At 41.1% G+C, this 24,298-nt stretch overlaps 1 protein-coding gene across 1 annotated transcript in view; it reads right to left on the bottom strand.

Moving 5' to 3' along the window:
* The window catches only part of RPS6KA2 (ribosomal protein S6 kinase A2), a 282,186-nt gene extending 260,083 nt beyond the window's left edge, over positions 1–22,103 (bottom strand). Inside the window, exons 1-2 of the mRNA XM_036380191.2 lie at positions 21,917–22,103; positions 18,708–18,752 (exon numbers count right to left, since the gene is read on the bottom strand). Of these exons, the coding sequence (XP_036236084.1) occupies positions 18,708–18,752; positions 21,917–21,979 (108 nt within the window). The 5' untranslated portion in view covers positions 21,980–22,103. The remainder of the gene's footprint in view (positions 1–18,707; positions 18,753–21,916) is intronic.
* Positions 22,104–24,298: the final 2,195 nt, after the last annotated feature.

The following is a 24,298-nucleotide window of genomic DNA, read 5'->3' on the forward strand; positions in this document are numbered from 1 at the left end:
ACTGTGGATGGCAACACTGCTGTGATGGTGTTCCAAACACTGGAGTTGAAAGTGTGCTTTCTTATTTGGTTAATAAACAACCAGCACCCCCCTTGAGCCTTCCATTGAAACAGCAGGGTATGATTTAAGAAACCGAACTCCTTCCTCACTGTTTGAAGCAAGAGCAGAAGGGAAACAGGCTAAAATCCCCATTGATAAAATAATTTGGGTTGGAAGCAAGTACTAACAAGGCAAAATGGATTAACTACAAGCTCAAAGAAGTCAGTCCAAAGTCAGATTTGACTCAGACTCTGGCAGAAATGAGATAATTATAAGCTAGGGCATGTTTCAGAGGCAGGATCTGGAGTAAGAATTATCTGTTTCTTTGAATACTTGGCTGGGGTGCATCTATCCAGAGAATTAAAGTCTTGCCACAAAAAAGTAAATAATTACACCTATGATAGTTGTTTTCCATGACAAAACTCAGCATTATCATCTGCAACAGAGTTACACTACATCCAATTTATTATGGTGTAGAGATACAAGACACATCACAGCAGTTCAAAACATAGATATGAAAAAAATTATCTGGAAGCTTTGGAGTAGCTTAAGTTCAATACTAGAAATACATAACTGGTTAAGTTTCACCCTGCTTTTTGGATTTGTTTCAACCTTCCAAGACCTATTCTCTTTTCTTCAAGAGGGTAAGACACTCCAGAGTTACCACTTATTAAAAGGCACGGTATTGCATTAATGCCAGCGGTATAAGCACAATTTTCAATTCTTAAAGTATGACTGTAACATGACTGAGGCAGTTCCACCTGTAGAAAATAGAGTGAATTACTGTCTTACATAATGCAGAAATGTGTCTGATGGCCTAAAATCAGCCAGCTGAGAAAGGCAGTCAGGTAAAAAAAGGGACCACACCTTCCAGCTGCCATGGTTCCCTACTACAGCAGCATCTCTTCTAGCAGCTGGAAAGATGAGCTGTCAGATGTCCAAACTGACAACTTACATATCCAAAGCTTTGTGACATCCAAAGCTCTCAGTAAATTTCATTGAGCTTTGCAGTAGCTTCATGACTTGAATGTTCAGTTCTACCCAGCCCACACTAGGTGTCAGTCCTGCCCCAGCATGGCCGAGGGTTGGCACGCAGGGATACAGGGAAGAGGTATTCGCAAAGCACTGCATTTTCCTTCGAGATTACTAAGGGCCAGGCTTGCATAGTGGTCAGAGAACAAGAATAAAAACAGCTTTCTTTTCTCATGGACAAACATTAACAAACGACATGCTTTGTTTTTAACATGTGTTCTTGTAAAGCTGGGATGGTCTTGTCATGTCCCCACCCCACTTAGGAGATGGGATTGCAGCTCATTTGCCAGCTTCTAGCCAATCTAGCTAGTTCAAGAAAACGTTGCAATACATCCTAAGCAGTATGGGTTAGGGTCTCCACACAGAGTACACACTCATTAGCTAAAGCTCATGCTGTCATCACCCATCTACTCCTGAGACTGAACTTTTCTGTCCCACAGCTGCAGAAATATCACAACCAGCTGCAGAGCAGCAGCTGGTAGGAAATGCACATCACGTTATCTGAATTTATTTCCGTGTGCACTTTTACAAGAATATGATGTATTCAGATAAAAGACAAAGCGCACACAATGTGCCTGAGTCATTTCTACCTCACCCCCACCAAAAAAAAAAATTAAAAAAACCAAACCCAAACCCACAACCCAGTTACTTAAGATGTTTGTGACTAATATAGACACAGGATAGGAGAGGCAACCCATCCTATATCAGACAGAGGTGCCCAGCAGACACTTGGCTTCATTTGGCCCTTTTGCCTATGAACGTTTCCAAGTACCACAAGACCTAACTAAAAAGGTTATTGACCTGAGTATGTCTGAATTCATGTCATCAGGGCGAGACTCAGAAACCTCAAATCTCTGCTTTCCTTAAACAAAATTCACATCTACCTGTCAGAACACTAAGTACTGGTAGGCCTCTGAAATTTCATGTTGTGCCACAGCAACACATGATGAAAGTTATTTAATCTCTTGTATAGAGCTGGTGCCACCTTCAGTCAGCAGCTATTTCTGCTAATTCATAGAGACTGAAGCAGCAAAGGGCAGTCAGCCTCCTCAAGACACTCACAAGGGGAAGGAGTTATGCTCATTCCATGTCTTCAAAGCCAAGAGGAAAGTTGGTTCTGGTCTCACACATTGGCTTTGCAGTAAGAATTGGAAAAGTCACACAGCAAGATCTTTTCCTTCTATTTCTCAGATTTTGTCTAGTATTTATACTGCTATATATGAAGCAAAAGATGTTTCAGAAAGAATAAACTATTAGGTAACTCATTTCAGTCTTGAATAGATCATTGGATCACAATAGCTTGCCATCCACAATGTGCAGATGGATTCAGGTGCTCAGATCAGCAGTCGCCTGACTGCCCATAAACAGCTTGCCAAACTCTTGACTTGTTCCTAATTAATACAGACAATAGCAGGAGGGGAAAAAAAAACTGTTCTTGAAGTTTCCATGTCACACTTTGGGCCCTAAGGCAAGTCTCCTTTCCTCATAGAGAGGACAACTATCTCTCCCTTAAAAAGCTGCAGCACACAGTCTTCAGACATGAGTTTCATCAGAAAAATCTGCTACTCAGGTCCAGAAACAAATTCTATGCCAGATACAGGGCTAAAGGGGAGTTTGGTGTTGATGACAACATAAGCAAGGAGACTTGTGAAAAAACACTATGCATTCCCAACCCTAATAAGCTAATCTTACAGTATTTCTTATCTTTAAAATATACAGTCACAAAATCAAGTAGAACTCCAGTTACCATTGTATTTTCTGAAACCATTTATCTTGTTCATCTGTGGAAAGCCTAAAAGAAAAAAATTATCAGTTCTACTACATAATATTAAATTTCCTTTATTTTTGCAGAGAGGTGAAATAATTTTAACAATGCAAGTTAGTGACCCTAAATTCAAGTGATCAACAGTATATCTGGACATAGCATGATGCCTAAGTATAACTCCCAAAGAAATAACTGCTAAAAGAAACAGTGCAAGAAGAGCTCCCCCAGTTTTTCCAATACATCTCCAGATACTCTGGCAAAAAAAAAAAAAAAAAAAAAAAAAATCACAAAGGGTTTCTCCATCCCCTGTGATAAAAAGTCCAATTTCCCTGTCAGCTGCAGATAGAGATTCAGACTGCAATCACCCTGCAGATACCACAGGGAAGGCATCCAACACTTGTATTCTTTGCTGAAGAGGATTTGCAGGTGCTCTCCCATCCTCCAGAGTTTTTTATTATTATGAAAGAAACACCCTAATCCAAGTTAGATTTCCTGTTCAGAATTGCACAAGCCATTATTTCCAGGCAGCTAGAGACTTATTCTGCTTCTCATGCTGTCAGCATCTGCCTCATACAGCACTTACTGTGCCATTAAATGCTTCCCCCAGCTGTCAGCCAGGAACCCAGAGCTGCTTCATCTCATAAAAAGCAGCTCTTCCAATGCTTCATGCAAGGCCCATCCATATTAGTTAAAGAAGAAAAAACAGGCAGAAGGAAGAAGCTAGGCAAAACAGTATTTTAATGATCCTCTTATCTCCCAGGGCCTCACATCAGTCAAGCTGTACAGCTGAGAATCTGTGTGTCTTCTCAAGGGAAAATTCTCTGCTAAAATCAGCCTCACAAGTACATAGGAAGCATTTGGTCTGCACACATGCTTTTCTTCCTGGTCAGTGACTTGTAAGTAAGTTTATAGCTGGCCTTCTAGCAGTCAAAATGAAGTCCAAGACTTGCAGCAAGTGTAAGGAATACTGTGCCTGGCACAAGTTATCAAATTTAACAGGAGGCCCTGTAGGTTGACAAGCTTTCTCCTTTAATATCCAGAGCAAAGAAGCAGCTTCCAGAAGCACCTGTACCCAACATTTATAACTGAGTCATAAGAAAAGCCAGAGGAAAAGAAGGCGCACAAAGCACTCTCTGAGAGTCACAGTTGTTTAAGCCACCAACCAGATGGTAGCAGTTGTTTTGGCCACTTGTTGCCTGTAACTATGCTTGCAATGTGCTTTTAAAAGCCACCAAGATACTTAGAAATACAATGAAAGAGTTGTAATACCTTGAAGGCAAAGATTGGTAGTAATATTTAGAGAACAGGTACCAGATACAGATTACTTAAAAAACCACAAAACATCAAACCTGTCCCCGCACAAAAAAACCCAAAACTACACAAACCCCCAAAAATAAAAATTAAAGAACGCCACACAATCATAAAACCCACACAAAATAGCATAAAAGCAACATTTAAGCCTGCTTCAACTCATTCTGCAATAGCCAGGAGACCTCCAACTCCAGGCACACTGGGTGGGAGTGTGGGAGTTAAGAGTCAGTTTAGAATATGCTGATCCAATGCCCTCACAGCACCTTCCCAGAACCACCACAGTCACAGCACCAAACCTGGCAAACTGATGAAGTCATCACTTCAAACCTGCAGCAAGAACTTCCCATAGCTCTAGATATTGCAGAAAGTGAGCTCTGGTTTAAAGATAAAACATTTCATGGGCAAGAGAAGCAATGAGTTGCCATACCAAACCACTCTGTACCTGCAGTCAGAGCCCAGTGTACTGTTAATTAACATCTATACTATTAGGAGAGTTAAATATGAAAAACTCAGGTCCCCCCAGTGTGTTCCAGTCTATAAGATTTAGAACTAAATGCATATTACAGGCTTTTCAAAGAAGCCTGGTCAAATTTTCCCCCAAAGCTGATAGACCAACTTAGGAGAATAGTTAAAAAAAAAAAGTAGGACTGGGCATATGTCACAGACATATTTTATGAAAAATCCTTTCCTTAGGATCTTTTTCTCCTGAGAAGCTGAGAGGCTTCAGAAACGAAATGTAAACAATAATTATCTGCTGCTGTGGAATGCAACAGGTGCATCTTTGATTGGTCTCATGTGGTTGTTCTTAATTAATGGCCAATCACAGCCCAGCTGTCTCAGACTCTGTGGTCAGTCACAAGATTTTATTATCATTCCATTCTTTTCTTTCCTTGCTAGCCTTCTGATGAAATCCTTTCTTCTATTCTTTTAGGATAAGATAAGGTTTTCTTTTAATATAATATGTATATAAAAGAAACAATCAGCCTTCTGATATATGGAGTCAAGATTCTCATCTCTTCCCTCATCCTGGGACCCCTGCAAACACCACTACAGGCAAAAACTAATAAAAAGACTAAAGAAGGATAATTTTGTACTGATCTAATCAGTCACAACAGTGACTCATCATGTAAAGAGATAAACAGTTATTCCATGCAGAAGCTGAACTTAAAATCTCTTTTCTCACAATTCAAACATTCCAGAAAGTGTTTTATTCCTTGCCAGTTACATCTGAAAATATTCACAAAGCTACATTCACAAATGAGCTTACTGCAAAACCAAAGAGTTAAACAAGTCAAAATGAGGATCCAGGTATAACAATGTCAGAGACTCCTGGCTGATCTTCTAATGTGCATGAGAACTCCTGCTTACCTGTCTAGAAGGAAAATCAGTTTTTCAATTCCTGTTTCAAATCCAGAAACCTGGAGGGCTCCAGGGACAAAACTGGATTCAGCCTAGCTTCTTCATCAATAAGATTGTATAAGCCTTATCCAGACATCCAAACCTCTCGAGTTTTCAAGTTTTATAACACAAAGCAAACAAAAAACCCATATTCTTCATTTGCACACTAAGTATACATCTGTTCATCTTGAGCATTTTTAAATTATTAAATATTCTTTTTACACAGATGCTGCAAAGCTGACAGCATGCACACCAAATACCTCACCTGCTCAAAGTCAATTCTTTATTCAAAGCTGGCTCTGAGAACTAAAAAGGTGGGCAAGTCTGCCAACTACATGCAGCATATTTCAGGAAAATGACTCACTAAGTTCAAAATGTTTTACACATTTAATTAAGCCTTACGCTAACTCCAGTTGGCAAGCAGGAGCATGAATCATGGAAGCCAGATCACAGGAGCAAACTCAAGGCAACACAAGAACTTATCTGCTTTCTTCTGGAGCTGAGCAATGGCTCGCTGAAGCAGGGATCCAGGAGGATACTCCTCACCTCATAGGCCAGCATGGCATGGATAGGAAGCAAGGGGGAGGCAGAAGAGAGCAGCCATGGCTCAAAGCCCTGAGGCTGCACCCACCAGTCCCTGCTGAGGCACTGACACCAAGCCCTCTGCTCAGCCTCCCTGTGCTGCCACTGACATTGCAACACTGATCTACTGCTCCCCCCCGTTCCGTGTCTTCTGCAGAGAAAGATGCCTTCTCTTCCAACAAAGGATGGACAGAGAGGCAGTGGTAATGGTGTCATTAGCACAACTTTTGTGTCATCACTGTGCACATCACTGCATGTGCTCAGTGGATACCATGCTGTTACTTGACATATTATACACTGCAGTATCTTGAGCTCCCTTACTGAGATAGACTACTAGTAAAAGAGATCAAACTTGCACAAAACAGTCCTGATGCTGAAATAAAAACCATTATGCACATATATGTGTGATCTTATTGTCCACAGGTTGCCCACTCCCACTGCTGACAGCAATGAGCTAAAGTAAATAACACAGACAGCTCTGAGGTCCCACAAAACCACAGAAAAACATACAACAGACATTTAGTTTAGAAGGATCTGCAGAACATCCATTAGATGTGCTGTAAATCAACCTCCATCATGCCCTTAAAAAAAAAAAAAGCAGAGCAGTAGCACATGAAACAAAAACATACCACATGATTAGTTGGCTGCAGGAAAACACAAGTAAAACAAAATCGTTGTCCTTTGCACTCTTACAGTATGAAATATGTAGAGCAGTTTATAATTAAATTCACACACACCCACAGTTCTATTAGTGTATTCCTCTCCATCCTCAATATGCTGACCTGCAGGATGACTAGCTTACCATGTTAGACAAAGGGACACAGACAATCTTCACACAGTCAGGATCTCACAGTTATCAATTCAGCCAGCACAAAGCTGTACAGATGAGGGCATACATTCTGCAGAACAGAGCTACAAGAAGATCAGAGGTCCCCATTACAGCAGTAGATTAGGTTTTTCACAGGGATGCTTGATTTGATCCTTGGTCAAGTTGAGACCATTAAGAAACAACCTGCCAGATGCAGTTACTGCCCTCCCCTAGTTAAAGTGCACTGGTGTTAAATATGTAGCTCAGAAGAGAGATATTTGTGGCAGAGGTTGCACAACCATTCCCACACTATTCCTCTGAACAATGTTGAACTCCTCGCCATAGCTACCAACACCAAGCTATCAAACAGCAAAACGCTTCATGCAACCCTAAGCACAATTCAAACCAGTAAGTACTAAGGGAAAGGCTGTCACCTTCTTATACCTTTTCTTTCACCTTTACCTCCACAACAATGTTGTACAAGATATGCATCAAGCCTGGATATCAAGTCATATTTATTTAGTATTGTGCTTTACTGCTTAAATATTTGTTGGATACCAGAATCAGATGTTTATAGGATTTGATCACTTATCTTGTCTGTCTACAGAAATAAACAAATTACACACTGCAAACTGACAAATACCATTCAAAACTACAGACTGCAAGCTGACAAATACTACTTAGATTTCTGAGCTACATTAATCTCCCTTTGACTCAACAAGGCTGTCACCCACAGAAACACATTAATACCTGCAGTGAGATTGTTTCTCATACACCATTTCCAGAGGAAATCTCTCTGTGAAACCAGATGCATACTCTGGAGCTTCAGGGCTACCTTCCCCTCCCTGAAGTGTGATAAAACCTTATGCCAGGCTAGGAAAAACCAACAGCAGGAAATTCAAGAGAATAAAACAATCAGCTATAGAAATAAATGCAGACACACCAAAAATCCCCTACCTTGGCAGATCTTCTGACTCTATCTTTTGGGTCAGATGTGCCCCGTGCATCTAATCTACTGGCCTAACAAATTTCAAAGAAATGAGTAATGCTTCAGTTTTCTCGTAAAAGTTAACAGCATTATACATACCCAGCTTAGGCATTCAGGTTTGTCATTTTCTTCAAGTACTTGGCTGCTAACAGTACAGGAGACCACTTTAGGCATCTGTGGAGAACCTAGACAGTTGTTGGAGAAGGAACTCCCAAAAACACCTGTGTGTTATCAAGGTACCTAGCACACAGCCCTGCTGGGATAGGGCCCTGCCCTTGCTTGGCAACCACAGGGCCAAGAGACCAAGGCTCCTTCTGACAGGCAGGACAGCCCAAAGGATGCTGCCCTAGGAAAACTTCCCTCTGGAGAAAACCCATCATCTCCACCTCTGCAAACAGCTTCTCTGCAGTGCTGCTGCAGAACAGGGTCCAAGCAGATCTCACCTCAGAGCCCTGTTGTGTCAGGTGCAGTCAGGAATACTGCAGTTAGGAAGCTGGGATTCAACAAGCATCCCCTAACTCTAGCTTTCATTTTAGGAACAGAAGTCAGCCCTCCTTCTACTGCTACACTGCCCTTTCCACAGAGCTTCCCAAACTGACTTGAAAGAGATGAAGGGAGCAAGCATTTCAAAGGCTTTAACTGAAATCATAAATAAATAACACCTCCCTCACCATGCCCTGCCTATTCAGTTGTGCAGTGCTCAGAGCAGCCTTCAAGACCACTGCTGCAGCATTTCAAGCAGGATTTGAGAAACTCTTTTCTGATGACAGACACTCAGAGGTGGCTCACTGACATAACCAAAACATTACTTGATGCAGTTTAATTCTGTTGTAACAGCTTCCTTTATAGGAAGGGTGACTCACAACCCTTAGCTTTCTTAAAAAAGAAATAAAGCAAAACACATTAAAAGCTGCTGTAATATATACTGTACAAGAAGTCTCTGAAGACTGTTCATCATAATAGAAGACTTTTTATAGGAAAATGCAGGAGATGATACCAATTAAACATGTGTGATTAATAGCACAAACCAGGTAGCAACACTCAAATAACAGGTCTCATGTACAAGAGTGTATCTGCTTTAACAGTACCATACTGCTCACTGTTCTGTTTGCAATGTTTGCTTCCATAAGAGGTGTTGTTAAATTTATGTATTACCTTTTCACCTCAGCTGATAATTGAGAATTGGACTGAAAAGATAAAGTTTTTGATCAGTAAATACTGAGGACCTCTCAGTTACTGATTACTGGAGGTGAGAACTGTGGTTGCTAGTGTACTAAAAGATGAGACTACTTGTTCAAGTTCTAAATATGAATAAATATGCCTAATCTGCACACTCAAAACCCAGACCACCACAAATAACAGAAGACACCAATGAAAGAGATTATACTTTGATCATCCATCATATATGTGAATGCTAGTTGGAATCCACTGTGCTTTCCCTCTCTTTTTGTTTGATGTTTGTTATCAGAAGCAATAATTCTAGGCCAGAGTAAACAAATCCAGTAATCACTGTAATTACTGACCTCACACAATTAAAAAGGAGAGAAAACATATACAAAATAAACACTAAAATAGCAATCAAGAAATCCACATCCACTTTTGATGAGACAAGTCTGAGCAGGGGCAGGATTTGTCATCTGCAAAACTTCTCACATCCAAAACTGAAATGTTTAGAAGACTTCAGGTTTCTACCACATGTGATTACAAAGAGGCCATTTGATCAGGATACCAACACTTCAAGAAACTTAGATGTACCAGGAATTCCACATAGATTCTGGACCAAAGCTTTGAACAGCTGGGAACTTATAGTTAACTTCACAAACACAATATTGTAAAAAAACCCATTCAAAATGCAGCCAGACTAATTTATTACCAAAAAGTTCCCTTTCTAGTTAGTAGGGAAAACTAGTCAAGTCTTGAAAAAAATAGACTACACCATGAAGCACATAACTACTTAGAAACAGAAGCTTAATACTTGACATCTCCAATAACAACATAACTCTTCTGCATCTAACCATGCCCCTTTGAGAATATATTTTCAATTTTTTTTCAATTTAGACCTACCTTCTGATTTTTCCTATGAAATCTTTGTAATAAAGCAGTCAGAGAAACACTTTCTTCCAAAATAACAGTGCCCATATTGCTTCTTTGTCACATTACTTTTCCTTATGATGAAAATTATTTATTAACCTTGGAAGTAGCAGGAAAGAAGAGTAGAAAATTCAAAGAACTCATTTCAATACAAAACACCATGTTCTAAGGAGAGAAGAAACCACAGAGTGAGCAAGAAAACTAGAGCAATCTAGTAGGAAAAAAAATTAAAACAATTCTACAATTAATTACAAATTCATTGTAATGAAGAAAAATTGATTTTGTTTTTCCACTCTAGAGTTGTAACCATCTGCATGTAAATTGTAGATTGTTTCCATTTTAAATAACGCATCTCTCTAGAAGGCACCACACTCATCACAGAAACAATTTATCCTTGGCTCTAGGGACTGCCAAGTGACTCATCTCTCCTGATGACACAATTCACTCACAGCCAGCAGGCTCTCGGGCACCAACAGCCATTACGGTATAAGATTATTTTCTTGAGGGAATGGCTTCCCCCAGATGAACTTTCATTTGTCTTCAGCAATAACCCTTGTTCAAAATCAAGGAGTCTAATTCCATGAAGCATTTTACGTGTTGCAAATGCTGCCAGAACCTCTTTTCCCTTTTCAGCATGACATTTGCTCAGTTGTGACCACTGCAGTGTAGTCTGAAATGCTTATGTTAAAAGCTTCCAAATACAGTATATTTTCTGGCATCCATGTGCCTGTATAATTGATTAAATCAGAGTTGGTCATTTTAGAGTCCACTTGGCAAAAAACCATTTGGCTGTTTAGCTGTCTGTTCCATTGCTAAACACTGCAAACCTAAAAATCCAACACACAACAGAAAACATGCCAACAAAACCCACACCCCCGCATGCATTGTCCCTGAACTCTGCAGGGTTGCACCACCCCACTGCGCATCAGCACTTCCTGGAGTATCCAGAGCAAAGATCAAATCACCATCACACCAAGGTCCTGATTCAATAGAGGTTCAAGAAGATCAAGGCAAACACAGGTAGAAGTTACACTTCAATAGGAGGGAGCACCAGCTATTATCTCAAGGGAAGCTCTGCTGCCAACTGTAATTATCAGTGACTTTCTCTACCAGCTAAAAATCGATCATTTAGGGTCTCAAGAGATATGGAGACAGTTCATTTTTGCTTGTGAAAGACTAAGGTTTCTGAGAAACAGAATCTGCCACCCTTTGAGCACAAAGAGAACCTGTTTCAATGAAGGCTAGCATTCACTACAGATAGCAGCATTTAGCAAAGAGTGCAGAGAGCCAGAGGGGCTGAAAACTCCTTGGTTTCAGGACATCCACAGACTTTTGAAGAAGTTTTTTTTACAGTGCTCTTGTCTTCTCTCCAATGCATCAGAGCCATAACAGCACACTGCTGAAAGCAGTAATTCAAAAAAGCAACAGTGACAGTGCAATAACAACAGCTAAAACCTAAAGTGTCATATGACTGGGATATCATATATAAATGTTGCTAAACCTATATGTTTAGGTTCAAATGTCACAAGTCTTTCAGATAATGTAGAAAGTTTTTCTACACACTTCTTACTGCCAAAATTGGAAGTTTTCTATGTCTCTATTTGCTTCATGAAACATACAAGGGGACAGACAGAAAAAAAAGTGAAAAAAATAATAGGCTTTCCTTTTATATTGGTATCTCCCCTATGTCTGTTTTAATTCAGTTGAGACAGTGACAACAAGAAACCAATTTACAAATAATCAGAAGTAACAAAATTCTATTTCCATAACAGTAGCACAGCTGTAACCCTGCCAGCTTCCCCTTCATTGCTGGGATTCTGAACACAAGCTCTGGGGTGCAAGAGAAGGAGGAGACATTTCATTCATTCCATGACCCCAGCTGTCCCCCTCACATTTTAACCACACAAAGTCAATGACAACACCTTTAGCCTTTATCAAGGACACACATTATTATACAGCATTTTTCATGGAGTTAAATAGAAACCAACATTCTGTTGGTTGCCTGATCAATTTTATTCCACTGTAAATTGCAGTTATTTACTCTAAAAAGTGTTAGACAATAGGCAAGGTAGAGGAATACATTTTGGGAATTAAAACAGTTTCTAAAAATCAACTTACAAAGTTATTACCCACCAAATCCTTCATAAGAGCTAAATACTAGGGATTCTTTTTTTAATGAAAAAGTTTAAGTAAAACAGCTTAAACTGCCTACAACACATGCTCAAAGAATGTGGAAAAGCAAAATAATTTGTTTCTTAAATACATCACCAGAGCAATTTTGTAAGAATCTATGCAAGGTCATAATTTTCCAGTCAGGGCCTGTATTTGAATTCATTGAGCATCTATTTGTATAGAGAGAAAATAGGCACCTATCATCCCAGATAGATGCCTACAATTATTTCTTTTAGAAAGGTGTGTAGCATAATATCTGAACTTACAATTACATACTGTAATTATAAAACATTACTTGATACAAAAAAAAAAAATCATTACTTCAAACCTTTTTCTTAAACAAGGTTCCTTAATTCTGAGTGTTTGGTTGTTGTTGGGTTTGGTTGCTTGATTTTTTGAAGGAAGAAAAATACCAGTATGTTCAGTAAACCTGTTGTTGTCTTCCATCAACCCAAGCCAGGCTTCCCTCCTCAAAAGTTCTTTATATCATATTATGAAATTTTACTTCGCTACACTTTGTGCCATACCCCTTATCATCAAATAATCTTCCTATCTGTTTTTCTCTGAAAGGAAAAGCTCCTCTTGCAGGCCTAGTTTTTTAATATGGTACAGATTTCTTGTGTGTATAAACACCAAGAAATATCTTGTGTTCTGTGACCATTCCTGACAACTAAAACACAACTCACAAAGCAGCAGAAAACGAAAGTTATTCTGTTTGAAGGACTTCAATACACATGCTAACCTGTGACCTACAAGCTCAACCATGGAGATGTAGATTTTTTTTCCTTCGCTGTGCAGTCATTTATAATTAAAAATCATCACCAACACACATCTAGTTTTATAATGAATTGAACATTCCATACCAGGTGTATTGAGACCTTTAATTGAGGTGGGGGACAAGTGAAAGTTCACCAGAAACTACTGAAAAAAAAAAAACAACCTCTCCAACTCCACAAGAAAAGCAACCCTTTCAATGGCAAACCAGAACATTCTGAACTGCTTTAAGTTCACTGCTGTTTTTTTCATGAGACATAGACACACCAGCAACTGTAGCATTGGTGTGCACTGCTTGAGCTATTTTGACATAATCCTAGTGAAAATCACAACAAACAGCCTAGAAGCACTCCCTCTTATCTCTGTAGTAGATATGGCTCCAGCCCCGTTGAAAGAGAGGCTGCTGCTGGTGGCTCAACATTACGCTGGCAGAGATGTGCCTCAGCACACCTGTAGTAGTGCATACCTACTACAGACAACCTGTCCAGGAAAAAGCAGAAGCCTTCTTCAGACAACAGGAACAAGCCTTACATGCACAGATCCTAATCCTCAAAAGAATCCACTTTATCCACTCTGGTATCTTCTGAAAATCAAAAGCAATCCAAGAGATTGATGCATCGACGAATACTTGATACAGATGATAAACAAGCCAATAAGGGAAGTCGTTCTGCTGGACCTGACCCCTCCAAACAAGTAAGAACTGGTCAAGACTGAAGTTCCAGAGCAGTTTTCATGAGAAGAAACTCAAGATCCCAAGACAAAAGAGCAAAGCAAAAGTCAAGATCACAATTGCAAACTTCATCAGAACAGATTTGGTTCCCTTCAGGCACCTGCTTGGATGAATCCCATGGCAAATGACCCCGGAAGAAAGAGGGGTACAGGACAGCTGGATAATTTTCAAGGATCACCACTCCTCCTAGCTCAGGATTTGGCCATCCTGCCCACTTTTGCCTCATGCGAAGGCAGCCAAAGGCCTGCATGAATGAACAAGGACCATCTGAAAAACCTCAGGCATGCAAGAGAAGTATATCTAAATGAAGGACATGAGTGCCCAGGAGCAGCAGGAAGACTATTAAGCATGCAGTAGTGGTGTCAAGAAAGCCAAAGCCCATGTGCAATTCAACCTGGTGACAGAGGCAGAGAGTAACAAGGACTGCTGTAGTTCCAGCAGCAGCAAAAGGAATACCTTTGTGTCCTGCTACTGAGTGGGAAAGGAGATAGAGTAACAAAAGATACAGGAAAGGCGAGGTACCCAGTACTTTCTTTGCCATGGTCTTTACTGGTAATTGTGAGCCTTTAGAACTCCCAAGTCCCTGAAAAAGAGTGGGAAAGAAGGATTTGGCTTTGGTGGAGGAGGGTCAGGTTAGGGGCATCTAAACAAACACAACATACCCTACGAAAAGAATGCGGGACTCTATGAGATACATCCATTAATGCTGAGGGAACTGACCAATATAATTGTGTAGGTGGCCACTCTTAGTACTCTGAAGACACATGGCAATTAGAAAAGCTTCTTGAGAGGTGTGAGTAAGGATGTAGGTCCTCTCTTCAAGAAGGAAGATCCAACAAATTGCAAACCAATCAGGTTCACCTGGATTGGGTGATGAATCAAACCTGAAAGGGTGATGAATCAAATCTCTCTAGAAAGAATTCACAAGCATATGAATAGCAAGAAAATTATTTGCTGTAGTCACCATAGATCTGCAAAGAGGAAAATTGTGCTTAAACAACCTGACAGCCTTCACAATTTTGAAGAATGAAGGTGCAGGCTTCAACTAAGACTTTTGACACTGTCTCCTACATCAGCTCAGACAAACAGATGAAGGACTGATTGAATCAGGTAAGTTAGCAGTGAGATGGATCAAAAACTGAACTACAATACCCAGAGGGTTGTGATCAGCACAAAGTTCTGTTGGAGTCAGTCACTGGCAGACCCCGGGGATCAAGACTGGGCCCTGGATTATTTAACATCTTCATTAATCATTTGGATGATTGGGCAGAGTACACACTTTACATGTTTGTAGGTGTTACAAAATGCAGTAACAGCTGATAACACCAGACAGTTGTGCTGTGTCCAGAGGAACTTTTTCTGACTGAAGAAATTGGCCAACAGTATTATCCTCAAGTCTGGCAAAGGAACATGCAAGGTTCTGTACCCCAAGAAAAATAACCCTATGCTATAGGCTAGGGGCTAGACAGCTGGAATTCATCTTTGCAGAGAAGGACCTGGGCATCCTGGTAGACAAGTTGAATTGAGCCAGCTGGCAAAGAAAGTTGACAGCACTCTGGGCTGTATTAGAGAAGGTGTTGCCAGCAGGTCTAGTGGAAAGATCCTTCTCTTCCACTCAGCACTGCTAATACATCTGGAGTGATGCCCTGTTCTGAGCTTACGCTGTTCAAAAAAAAAAAAAAAGACATGAACATACTGGAGCAAGTGAAGGTGAATCACAAAAATAAACAATGGAGGAGCAGATCTGACCTACAAAAAGATTCTGAGAAAGCTGGAATTGTACCCCCTGAAGAACACAATGCAGGAGACAAGGAAAGAATGGAGAATGTATCTTATTCACATATAAAAATACCCAAAGAGAGAAAATAAAAATGACCGAACAAGACTCTTTGAAATGGTATCTCCAGTGAAGTGACAAGAGGCAGTGAGCACAAACCAAAACACAGGAAATTTGAACCAGGAATTCTTTCTTTTCCTCTTTAGGTGATCAAACACTAGAACCAGGTCCAGAGAGCCTGTAGGGTCCACTCAGGGCACAACTGGATGCAGTGCCAAGCACTTTCCCACCACTGACACTGCTTTCAGCAAGGCAGGGAGAAGGCTGGGCTAGATGACCTCCAGAGGCACATTCCAACATCAGTTTTTTATATTTTATTGCCTTGATAACAGTAGCACTAGAGCAAGAGAAATAAAATTTCCACTGATGTGCAGATTTGATCTTTTCTTCATTGTGATAATTCAATGCATTCATTGTGATAATTCAATGCAGTTTTCCTTCAGTTCCTAAAAAGTATCACACAAGCTGTTACTGCCATTAGTTATAGAGACTCAATATTTCATTGACAATCCAATAAATTTGTATCCTCACTGTAGATGGTGCGAGAACCTGCAACATGTGCTTGCCATGAGCTACACACCGAGCATCCACCTTTACTCCCTCCAATTTTATTTTCACCAGTGCACACAGTATCAGCAGAAGTTACATGTCTTTGGAAACTGCACAGGAGTTAAAGAGCAAGCCTAGGTACTGCCATTTTCAGTTTTGCTCTGCAGTTCTGTTTGTGTTTCAGCACTTCCACTGCCTATCTGCTCTACTTCCCCTAAGAGCCCCATGCAATGTTTGAACTAGAGCATACATATTCCCTTGAAAGGGTAAAACAGCTCAAAGTAATGTTAAAAGATAGCTTCTGAATGCTGCAATTTCAAAGGACTGTGAGCTGTTTTGCACATTTACTCATTATTTTAGAAAAACATGACAAAGAACTTTGCTGCCAGCTGCACCTACAAGGAAGTTTAGATAGAATGCCAACACTTTAACCTAGACTAGACCACAAGACACATCACCCTTAAGCATGCTGGGGCCTCTAACCAACACAGCTGGTCAGACTTATCCTTCTCTACCAAGAAAAGGCCATTTTGTCAAAAAGAACCCCTTAAGGAAAAACTTCATCCCACAGGTCTAAGCAATAACTGCTGCAGGAGTATAGAATCCTCTTAAGGAAAATTCCATCCACTAATCTACTTGCTTCTGTGGCAGGACTAACAGTGTCTGTGGGATGTTCCTCATCCTAGGAAAGAGCCCTGATGGCAACCCTTGGTAATGTGGGTGAGAATTCTAGAGCAGAACTGACACAGTGCTCTAAGGCCAAGATGTGTCTTAGGAACACTTGTTTTATCCAATAATCCTGTTAATTTATGCCCCCAAGATGTTTAAAGAAATTATCCATCAACAGGAAAATCACAACTAAGAAAACAAGGAGAAGTGCAGTTTTTACAATGCATTTTACCACCATCTCACTTGTCCACACTATATGCAGCATGGGAGAAACAGCCAGAGGCCAACATAGCCTAAGGCAGGCAATTTGCAAAAACATCCTTTAACCAGGATGAAAAATTGCATTACATTATTTAAATTCACTCCTTAAGTCACTCTTCAATGTCTCTGAACAAAAAAAAAAAAAAAACACCCACAAAAAACCCAAACAAACAAACAAAAAAATTCTTCGGGGCTGGGCACAGTACAGCTATCAGTCACCTGAGGTGTAGACTGATCTTTCTTACAATACCACTACAGCAGGACACAGGTCCCATGGAAATGGAAGAGGCTTACAGATTGAGCCAGCAAAGGGCTGAAATAGCATGGCTGCAGCAGAGAAAGGGAGAAAAACAAAATCAGAAAGAAACAGATTACGGACATTAAGTTGCACACTGCAATGACTACATCAGAAAATGAGAACACAGGATTAAGGTTTCTATACAAGAGCTCATTACATGCCATTTTTTTCTACCAAATTTCAACCTTACAAATTATAAGAAGCATCCCTAATGAAAATTAACTAGGTTTGAATTAACTTGGGGAATGAAGGCTATATTCACAAAAGTCCTCCTAAAACCAGCAAACCAGAAATTTTATTGTCAGCCACAGCCTCAAAAAAAAGTGATGAGCCAAGCTACCAGCATGTAATTTCTTCCCCAAGCTTTTTAAAGAGTAATTAACCGCTCTTTTTAAGAAATTGTAATGGAAGGGGGGAAAAAAAATCCATTTGGAAGTTGAACTCATTTCAGAGATCAAAGCTGAGATTTCTTCCTCCTTCCTATCATTAGGGGGTTAAACAATGCCTTTAACATAATAAAAGTTAACAAAAACACATCCCTGCACAGATACCCAGACATCAAAGGTAAGTCTTATATTTCAAGGAGTAAGAGATAGCAGGAAGCTGATCTTCAAAAGGTGGCTACTTAGACATGCATCTTTGCAGCCTCCCTTCAGTCCTCGAGGGATTCAGTCTACTTTGCTTTTGGACATCAGCAAAAGGCTGATGATCTATCAGGCACCCCTTGGGTCACTCTGCACAAACCAGCAGCACCTTGAAGTGACACACAGGACCAGGGTCCAGCTTTGCCCTCAGCTCATTATAATAGTGAAAGATCATTTGATCTTGCCTGCTTTATATCTTCATATGACTTACCTGGCATTTAAATGCTCTGAGGCAAGACTTACCTTTTCCTGTAGGTTTGGCTTTGTCTTAATGAGCACAATAGTACAGTGCAAAAATAATATAAACAGATTCACTTGAAGCAAAGGGTTAGCTCAGCCTTGCTGTGGTGAAGAGCCAGCCAAGGGAACAAGCAGTAATGACTTCAATTTAACAGTCTGTGGAATTAACTTATGCACAATTTACAATACACAAACCTTGTTAATATGACAGCTACTCTTTTTAAGATCGTTAGAAAATCTTCTCTGCAGGAAAACTATGTACTTCAAGAAGTTGTGGGCTCTTTCTTGGAAAGAATCCACAGCCAACATGTGCAAAATAAAGTTCTCTAACCTTTAGCTGAGCATATCTTTTTATCCCTCACTTGACCTTGTAATAAGAGACCAAAAATGGCTTGGTTTGTATCTTGACAGCTACAAGCATGTGGAAAATATGCACCAGAGACATTTTGTTTCATGAAGACAAAACACGATTATAATAATTTGTTAACATTTGTGTGATCCATGAATCAGCCGATTTACCTCTTTTACAGGTTCTTCATCCGGGGCAGCATCTTCCACTACAGTCTAGTAAACAGAGAGGAGAAAAGAGAAGAAAAATCCTGTAAATATATGCTACCAAGAAAGTCAATTTTAAGCCAAGGTCTAGTCAATTTATGTTTAGGCAGTTAAGTTACTTTCAATTTATCCTACTATAATAGGCTTGTTTAATTCTTCACACTTTGCACAGGTAAATTAACTTTTGAATCCATAGGGACCTGCTTTCTCCAAGATATACAAAATGTTAAGAGAAGAAAGCATAAAGAACTATTAAAATTACTGATGAATAGTTGAAGCCACATTTGTCATAGAATCAATAAAGAACAAAAGATTATTACTGGAAAGAACTAGAGGAATGGAACATAATTTCTTGCTAGGAAGAGAGAATATGTGTGTAAATATAGGAGCAAATTTTCTAAACACTTAGCTTCCATTTAAATGCTGTGCTTACCTAAAATCATTAAGTGATGAACCCATTGGAAAAGAGGTAGAAAGATTACATAAAGCTTGATCACACAACCCTTTCTCAGGAAAAATATTCCCAAGGCTCTAATTCACTATCCTATCCATCCAGCTTGAGTGGGATCAATAGCTTTGCCTACTCTCAAAGAAATCCTAGAACAGCAAATATCCCAATTTTCTTGCTTACCTGTCAAACACAACTAATGGCCTCCTGAGCCAACAGGTGAAAGGAGCAGTATTCCACTCTACTCATCCTTTTCACAAACATAATATAGAACATGCCCTTGATGCACTCTTCCTTATCAAGTGATTGATTTACTATAAAAGCTGTCTTTAATATCTGCAAGTCATTCACCTGAGTCATGCACAGACACTCATAAATGTCTCTGTTTTAAAAGGGTTTTTGGCATTAAGGAGGGGAAGGAGAAGGAGGTCCATATGCATCAAAGAATTAAACTGTCTCCCTCCTTGTCTACTAACTGTGAAAGCTTCTGTGAAAAAGAACAACTTGCAGAAAACCATGAAAACATTTTATCCCACACAGATTCAGAGACCATGACAGTTCTCTTGAATCAGTACAACCACTAGTGTTTAAGCTGCATTCAGCTCATTAAAGAATAAATGTTTCTGCTGTTTGAAAATGTCTTCATGGACAAGAGCCCACAAGAGATGAAATTAATTTACATGTGCTTTTACTAGATTTGAGCAAACAGCACTTTAGCAAGTCTATCTACAGCATAATCTAAAATGATCTAAAGTTATAGCATGTCTTTATTGTGTTTAGAGACAGCAATAAACAGAACAAATAAATGGTGTTTTATGTCTTGTTCCTATTTAAACTGCAGGAGTTTATGCCTTCAATTCTTTAATCCTCAACTTCTTGCAAGTGAAATCTCAGGAAGTGATAGAACAGTGTAGCTCAGCTATCCTGTTCTTTCAAGCAGGAAAGGAAAAACAAAAAAAAAGGCACCACCAAAACCTACAAACCCACACATCTGATTAACTATAATTACAATAGGTCAATTATCCCTGGTAAGGAAAGCCACACAGTTTCTTCTGAAAGAAAGATCTGAGTAGGTCTCTACCAGCAAAAGAGGTGACAATACAATGACATTGTTCCAGGTGATGTACACTGGGCTTTAGAGCAGGATTTATCCTGTGATCTACCCCTGGGGAGTTTTTCCCAGAAATTGACAACAGAAAAAGCAATGACTGATGTGCTTTCTGTCTGGGCCAGAAAGAAAAACATTAGGCCCACAAAAAACAAACTACTTTTAGAAAGGAGGGAAGGAGGAAGAAAAAAACCAGCCATGTATACGCACTTTGAATACCAGTCAACAGAAAGGTAGACAGGAAGGGAGCACCATTTCTACAGTATTCAGCAGAAAACTGTTCACCATAAATATAGCTATACAAGCCTTGTCATTGTGAAAGTGATTTAACAAGGTGTCAGCTGACTTCAAAACAAAAGGAAGGATTCATAGCTTCCCAGCTATAGCCTGTTTATTAGCACTCAGATTCCATGCACCCCACAAAGTGGAACAAGTGACAGTATTCAGAAGTGAATTATATGATTTAAACCTTTACAAGTCCCCACAGCTTTGTTTTTAACCTAGGGACTCCAGAATTATCAGTGCTGGTACAATACATGACGTTATCACTTATGCTGAACTGCTTACATGTACTAATTAACACCTTGCATGAAACCTTTCCTGCAGTTCAGCAGCTCCTTTTGAGTCAAGTGTTTTGTGTTTGCCATAACCTGTCTGGCTCAGTTACACTCCCATCTTTCCCTCTCACCAAAACCCTTTTACGGTATTTCAATCAAACAAGGGGATGGGTGGATTAAAAAATAAATACCAACACCCCCCCACCTCATAAGTTTCATTCATCTACTTCTACCACCTGCCTGTTGCAAATGTGCATCCTGTGCTACAAACAATTGACCTGAAATACTCCGGGGTTTTTGCACTGCTCAATAGACCCAGAAATACTCAGTAACGTACCTTGTCCCCTTTACAGTACAAAAACCATAAAATCATAGATTAACCCAAGCAGGGAAGTACCCACAAGGATTACCGATCTCAGCTCCTGCACAGGACATCCCCAAGAATCCTACCATGTGACTGGGAGCACTGTCCAAACACTTCTCGAACTTGAATGATGTCTTTCTTGACACAAGATAACCCTAGACTGAAGGTAATGAAAACGCTGCAAGATAAACTGCGAGCACACGCAGCACAGCAGCCAGCTAATTATCACAGCATCGTGTTTCCAGTGCGATCCGGAAAGCACAGCCTTACGCTAAGATCTAGTGTGCAAATGGGTAACCAGACCCCAAGCGAGGTCCACGGACCTATTCGAGCCTCAAATTACAGATCACATACTTCATGCTTAAACGCGAGCCTGAGTCCGACTCAGCCCGCTTTGTCGGTTTCCCATCTGTTGTATACGCTCTTTCCTTTCCAGCTACCCCAGCGCTCCGGGCATCAGCATCCGAACATCCCGCACTGCCCGGGCTCCGCGGCTACCGCTCCGAACCGCTCCGCCTGGGAGGCAACAGGTTCCCGAGCCTCGCCTGGCTCCCCGCCCTCAGCGGCGAGCAGAGCGGGCGAGGGATGCTCATCACACCCCATTTCGTGGGGTTTGGGGCACCACCGCGGTGTTTCCGCGGCGGGAAAGGGGGACCGGCGGCACCGCCGCTGCCGCACGCCCCCGCAGCCGCTCACCTCCGTCTCCATGGGCTCCACCTCTATCCCTTTCCATAGCTCCAGCAAGTGGGCGATCGGCATGCTGGGCGATTCCTGCCTGAGGACGGGATCAAGCAGAAGGAGCGCGCGTCGGCCGCCGGCGAGAGCGGAGAAGGGAAGGTGTCAGGGAGGACGGGGCACGGAGCCGAGTGGGACCGGGACCCTCCAGCCACCCGCTCGGCAAAATGGCTCCGCGCTGCCCCCGGGGGAGCCGCAGGCGGGGCGCGGGCGCTCCGCAGGCGCGGGGGGCAGGACAAGGCAGCGGCCGCCGATCCGCAGCCGCCGACGGACCCTCGCCGCCCCGTCCCGTCCCTGTCGGCCGCCGCGACGGCCGTGGCTGGCTTTGGAGCTGGGGAAAGTTGCTGCGGAGGATGCTGCGGCGGCGGCGGGCGCTGCCATGGCAACAGCAGCGCGGCCCCCCCGGGCCGGCCCCGCCCGCAGCACCGGGACCGGCGGGGCCGGGGGCGACAGCGGCGCCGCGACCCAACTGCGGCTGGAGAGGCAGCAGGAAATCAGTCCGTTCATAACCACCGTGTAAAGCGCTGGAATGGTGAGAGTGCAGCTGACAGAAGGGTATCTGGGGTTTACAAAGCCCAGTATTATTCCAGTCTTAAAAGAATTGACTATCACTTCCTTTACTATTTTATCTCTGTACTACAAAGCCTGTAGTAAAGTCTGTTTATTCACATACCCTTTCCTTCTCCTTCAGCTCTCATAAGCTATTACAACCTTACTAAGCAAGACAACACATCACATGCCCACCTGCCACAGACTGTGGTTTATGCAGATATTGATTTCAATTCTTCTCAAATTTAGGACAAAACATGCATTTTAACTTGGGGCAACTTCATCAGGGACCAAAAGGTTTTATGTTAAATAAATCAGTGCTCTTCAAAGAACCATTTTGGAATGAAGAGTCAACATGCAGAGTGCATTTTTCTTCTGTTCCATGCTCAAAATGCCATGGTTTGCTTCCATATAAGCAGTGCTGTACAAATTCAACACAAGCTTTAACGACAAAATTTTTTCTACCAGTCTACAAAGGAACATTTGAGAAGTCTTCTTCCTCCAGTCCCATCTCAGCTTCCCCAAACTCTGTTTAACATTAATAAGCTCCCTGTGAGTCCAAATGCTAAGCATGGTTAGGAAAATCAAATTCACCAACCACAAAAAAAAAAAAAAAAATTAGTCCTCAACCAGAGCTACAAACAGAGCTATGCATTCAGATACTGCTACAAGAACTCAGTCTTTTAATTGTGTTAGAATATGAACACTTCTTGACATCCATGACAACACTTCAGTAACAACTTGTAACACCAATTAAGCAGTTTCATCTGCTTTACAGTTTGAGCAATTAAATATCTAGATTACTGCCTTTACTCACTGCTCACCAAAAAAGTGTAGTGGGAGTGATGTTAATCACATAACAGACACAGGTCAGAAGCTGCAGTACCCTGCTGTAGCACACTCCCTGGCTCTTGTGCCCTGTCCCTGTTTTCTCCCCAGCCACAGACGAGCTCCTACCTTTAACTTGACATACAGGCACTCCCAAACAGCCTCATGGCACCAACAACTGCGAGGCCAAAGCCAGGATCAAGCACAACAAATTCAGAGCACAAACCCCACTTGTTTTACAAAACCCAATGACCTTTATCAACCAGACATATCAACCCCAAGAAGATTGTACATGATTATATCACATTTCATCTTTATATTTAAAAAACATTTAACTCCAATTTACAGGACTGTATTTTAACCTTTGCAATAGAAATCTTGGATGCTGCAGGCTGAGAGCAAGAGCTAAGTGTCTGTGACAACAGGGAACTGGGGAGGTCCAGATAATCCCAAGGGATGCAAATCCAAGGTTTGGGGTCATTGCACTGTAGTCAAGTAAAAAACGTGTGCACGCAGATCTAATGTTTTTACAACTTTTCCATGAGCTTCACTTAATTCTTGAGACATGCAGTTAAATGCTTCCTTAAGCATTAATCTATCAAATTGGGACATCAAAACTCACAAGTTTATTTCCAGACCTGGTTGATCAGTCTAAACATGCATAAAATAATAGCAGGGAAGAAAAAGTGATAAGAACTTGTTGTTGCTTTGACATACATACCTCGGTTACAAGCACAATACATGGACTGTGCACTAGACTGCCTACACTCTTCCAGCACCAAGATGACTTGGACCCAAATTATAGATTGGACTATCCATAGCACGTATCCCATACTCCATTTCTTATCCCTACCTAACAAAGTGTCAAAGTTTTTAACCTCAGCTTAAATGAAAATATGGGTTTGCATAATTTTCCCTTGCCCTTTATTTTGCAGCATCACAAAAACAGGAGTAGTCCACTTGCAA

The sequence above is a fragment of the Molothrus ater genome, chromosome 3 (assembly GCF_012460135.2).
Source record: "Molothrus ater isolate BHLD 08-10-18 breed brown headed cowbird chromosome 3, BPBGC_Mater_1.1, whole genome shotgun sequence".
In the NCBI taxonomy this organism is placed as follows: domain Eukaryota; kingdom Metazoa; phylum Chordata; class Aves; order Passeriformes; family Icteridae; genus Molothrus; species Molothrus ater.